General features: G+C 36.5%; 1 protein-coding gene across 1 annotated transcript in view; it reads right to left on the bottom strand.

The window, feature by feature from the left end:
- Window positions 1–1,664: 1,664 nt before the first annotated feature.
- The window catches only part of SFT2D1 (SFT2 domain containing 1), a gene marked incomplete at its 5' end in the record, with an annotated part of 10,810 nt that continues 8,480 nt past the window's right edge, over window positions 1,665–3,994 (bottom strand). The window contains one exon of the mRNA XM_009582120.1: window positions 1,665–2,375. Within this exon, the coding sequence (XP_009580415.1) occupies window positions 2,336–2,375 (40 nt within the window). The remainder of the gene's footprint in view (window positions 2,376–3,994) is intronic.

Genomic DNA, 3,994 nt, shown 5'->3' on the forward strand with positions numbered 1-3,994 from the left:
CCTACCGTTTAAAGTACCCTAAACAATAACAGAGGTAAGCATATATTTCCTATGAATCCAAGATGACTACCACTCAAAAATCTTGTCTAAAAAGTCATGATATATAATTTCTATGGATTTTACTTTGAAGTATTATTTTAATTAGGGTACCAGAATTTTATCAAAAGATGGGTAGGATGTATGCAATCCACAGGGATAGAGTTCTCCACATCTGTGGTTTCACACTGTCATAAAAGGGTATCATACAATGAGGATGCATCAACTGTGAAGCTTTGGAATATTCATACACAGCAAACAAAGACAGGATGTGAAGGAGCAAAAGAACATAGTGTGCTCTGTATGCAGATGAAGAAAGTGAATCCTTAAATGTTCAGGACAGAAAAAACACGTAAGAAAGCACATGATGTGACAGACCTAAGTGCATATAACAGCATACCAGTACACGGAACTTTTGGACTTCAAATCTTGAACCCATTCTGCTCTGGTGATCTCATACTAAGTGTTAACTGATGAGCGTTAACTTTGTTATTTACCACAGCACATAAATAAAAAAAAAAATCTAATGTCTAATACCATTCTAATTAAAGGTTACAGTGAAGGTGATTGTGTACCGGAACTGGTGCTCAATTGGCAAAACCAACCCTGGAGCAAACAACTGCCCGGTGCTGACCGACTAGTGGGATGGGATCTCCCCAGTGCCAGTTACGGTCAGTAGCAGCAGCAACTGGGGAAGGGGCAGTGACAGTCATTTCCAGGATACATCCATCATACCTACGCACGTACTAGTTCATCTTCAATGCAAACTGAAAACTAAAACGAACTAAAAATTCACTCAAGGGTCCACCAGCACCCAAGGGCTGTGATGGGCAGAGCTGGAGAGGCTGTCGCTCCACCAAGCAGTACTAACCAGCCCAGGAGCTTGCTGCAGGGTCGGGACTACCTGGTCCCTATCACCAGCAGAAGGGATGCCTCACTGGCAATTTATCGTTACTAATCAGTTAAAAGGTGTAGCTTGGTTGGCAGTTTAGCTGCAAAATCGTGCAGTCATCCTTTATACAGCTTCCCCAAAAGATGTTGCTATTTTGTGCAACATACACTGAAATTTGGCAGGAACATACTGCAAATTCATCTCTTTAGCCTGAACCCTGAACACTAAAAAAGACAGGGGTTCTTCCCCTTCCTGACACTGCAGCTCACGTCTTTTCAAATCCATTCCTTCTTCTATTTGTGGATTAGCGGGGGAAAAAAAAAAAATCCGAAACAACTGGGGTTTAGACTGCAGGTAATCAAGCACATCCAACCTCTGCTAAAAAGAACTTCCTGTAATATAATATCAACCATCAAACATTAAGGATTTAACTTTGCTCCTGAATAACTGAATAGCTCTTAGTCGCAAAAAAACCTAGAAATGAGAACATCTTATTGAAGCTAGGCAAAGTATTAGAGCATTTCACTCCAATCCGTTATCAGTTTAAGTCAAAAGGAACAGTTTGTCTAAATACTAACACAAAGAAGCTTTAAAGTCACTTCTGCAAATCTAATAACCAAATTTGGATATATACATATTCATATCCCACTTTTTAATATATTTTCATATTTATTCAAGTGTAATGCTCAAGTTTCCAGCCCTCTATAGCAGATTCCTAAATAAAAAATAGTTTAGGCACCTTTAAAACTGATTTATTTCACAAATCTCATTTATACATTAGCCATAAGTTCTTTTAGTAAAAAGTATTTAAGTATGAAAGTTAAAAAAAAAAGAAATCATTTAAAATACAGCTTTTTAATAAAATCCAACAAGCTTTAAACAGACCTTTCACATATTCTCATTAAGCTTTTTCCATAAGGCACATGTATAGACATTTCAAAGGAGCATATAACTTACCAAATCTTTACAATGTTTATAAAACTCTGTCTTTGGAAAAGGAAACAATGAATAATATACAAACATAAATGGCACATTGCAAATTTTAGACAGAACTGTAAATGAAATCTTTATGCATACTACCCAGACTGTAGTGGCCTGCCTCCACTGGGGAATAAACTGTATTACTGGATGCAAGGCAGTTTTAAGACTACTCTGCACAAAGTATTCAAATGTACTTTTTTGTTAAAAAAAAGCCTAAAAGTTCCAGAGTAAACACAAACAGTTCACCCAATTTATTTTTAAAACTGTTTCTAGTAAAAATTATTTAATCCCCCCAAATGCAAAAGGCAAGGAAAATACTAAATTGTTACTGGGTATTTCATGAGTGGAAAAGTATAGTTTTCCGAGCAAAATTCACAGAGGAATAAAAGTTGGCTTTTAAAGCATACAGTGGTTCCTGGTTTTAATTTACCCTAGACAGGACGAGAAGCATTTAATCACTGCATCCCTGTAAAAAGAAAAAAAAAAGTCAGTTATTTGTTATTTTCTTTACATACGTATCAACCATTACATATTTAAACATAAAATATTACATAAACTAAAGACAAAAATCAATAGTTTATCAAATGCAGGATCTTAACAGCCATCATTACATTGAGTATGTCCACAGCACCAGCTAAAGCAAAGGCTCAAGCCTCTTCTGAAGCTCAGGTCTGCCCACGTTGTCTAAGTGTTCCACACTGTTTACACTCAAGCACATGCTAAAATGCAGACACCGTGCTAAAAATTGTTCTGCAGCACACTCGGTGGCTTAGCGAAGGTCAAAGCCTTTTTTCGCAAAAGCTGGCCAGCAAGGGCAGGGCTGAGGAGCATGCCAAATCCAGACAATCAGCAAAGCACAGGTGCTTTGAGTCCAAGACACATTTGAGCGAGACCATCATGTTGCAGGAAAAAAAAGCACAGGCTGAGGGGTGTAAAGGGCATGTCCTGACAGTGCAGGATGCAGAGCTGGCTCAGCCTTAAGGGTTGAAAGATCTGAAGGGGTCTATTTCTTTAACCGACAATAAACAGACTGTTTTCTGACTATTCTACTTAGATCACTCACTTTAGTCTCCTTTATTTTTCATTTTCTCAAAAATGTGTAACAACTTGCTAAGGGGTGGAATTTGTATTCTGTAGTTAGTCAATTTGAAAAATGAAGAAAAATACTATCATGACTCCTTAAAGTCACTGTATGTATGTTTTGTTGTTGTTGTTTTGGGGGGTTGTTTTTTTGTTTAGTTTGGGGTTTTTTTTGCCATGCCAGCAGGAGAGACACCATTAATTGAAAATAATAAAAAAAAATCCAAACATGAACAAGTAAATTGTTGTTAAGAGTAAACCATTAATAGAGTTAAATCAGTAAGGACAATTTTGTTGAAATCGAGATAAATGCATAGTTTCAACAAATGACATAATAGTGTTCACTGGCACTTAACATGGTTTAGATCACTATCTCTGTAAGAAAGGCAGCCTACACAAGAAATTTATGATAGCATTCCACATATGCAAATAACTCAATAATCCGTAAAGAAATCACTGTACTACTAAATGTACACTGTACTACTGTGTAAAATCCAGTTCTTTGACTCATAAAATCTAACAGACAAATAAAAACCAAGAAATGAAGCAATGCATATAACCTACTGTTTTTCTGACCAGAACTTAAAGTACTCTTGGTAGGGAAGAAAAGACCAGTGACTACTAGCTCAACTTGTTTTCTGTGCCGAGCAGAACATTTAAAAAAACAGAAAAAAAGAAAAAAAAAGAACAACCCTACTGAGACTGTCACATGGCCACAGGAACCATAAGAATTCAGAATACTACTTTTGACTGGGTTAGCCTGAGATGTCAGAATAGTAAGATAGCAATTTGAAGCCTGAGTTCAATTAAAGTATTTAATCCATTGTAATTATCAACTACTGTCTTTAAAAAAAAAAAAAAAAGGCTTAATCCTCCCTAGATCAAATCTGAAGCTTTTAAAAAAAATCCATAGTACAGAGTTCTTGGCGAAGTTACAGAAACAGTACAGGAGATATCAGATGAAAGGGACACTACTTTGTATTCTTTTTTCCCCATTTTCCCTCC

The sequence above is a fragment of the Fulmarus glacialis genome, unplaced genomic scaffold (genome assembly GCF_000690835.1).
Source record: "Fulmarus glacialis isolate BGI_N327 unplaced genomic scaffold, ASM69083v1 scaffold31207, whole genome shotgun sequence".
In the NCBI taxonomy this organism is placed as follows: Eukaryota; Metazoa; Chordata; class Aves; order Procellariiformes; family Procellariidae; genus Fulmarus; species Fulmarus glacialis.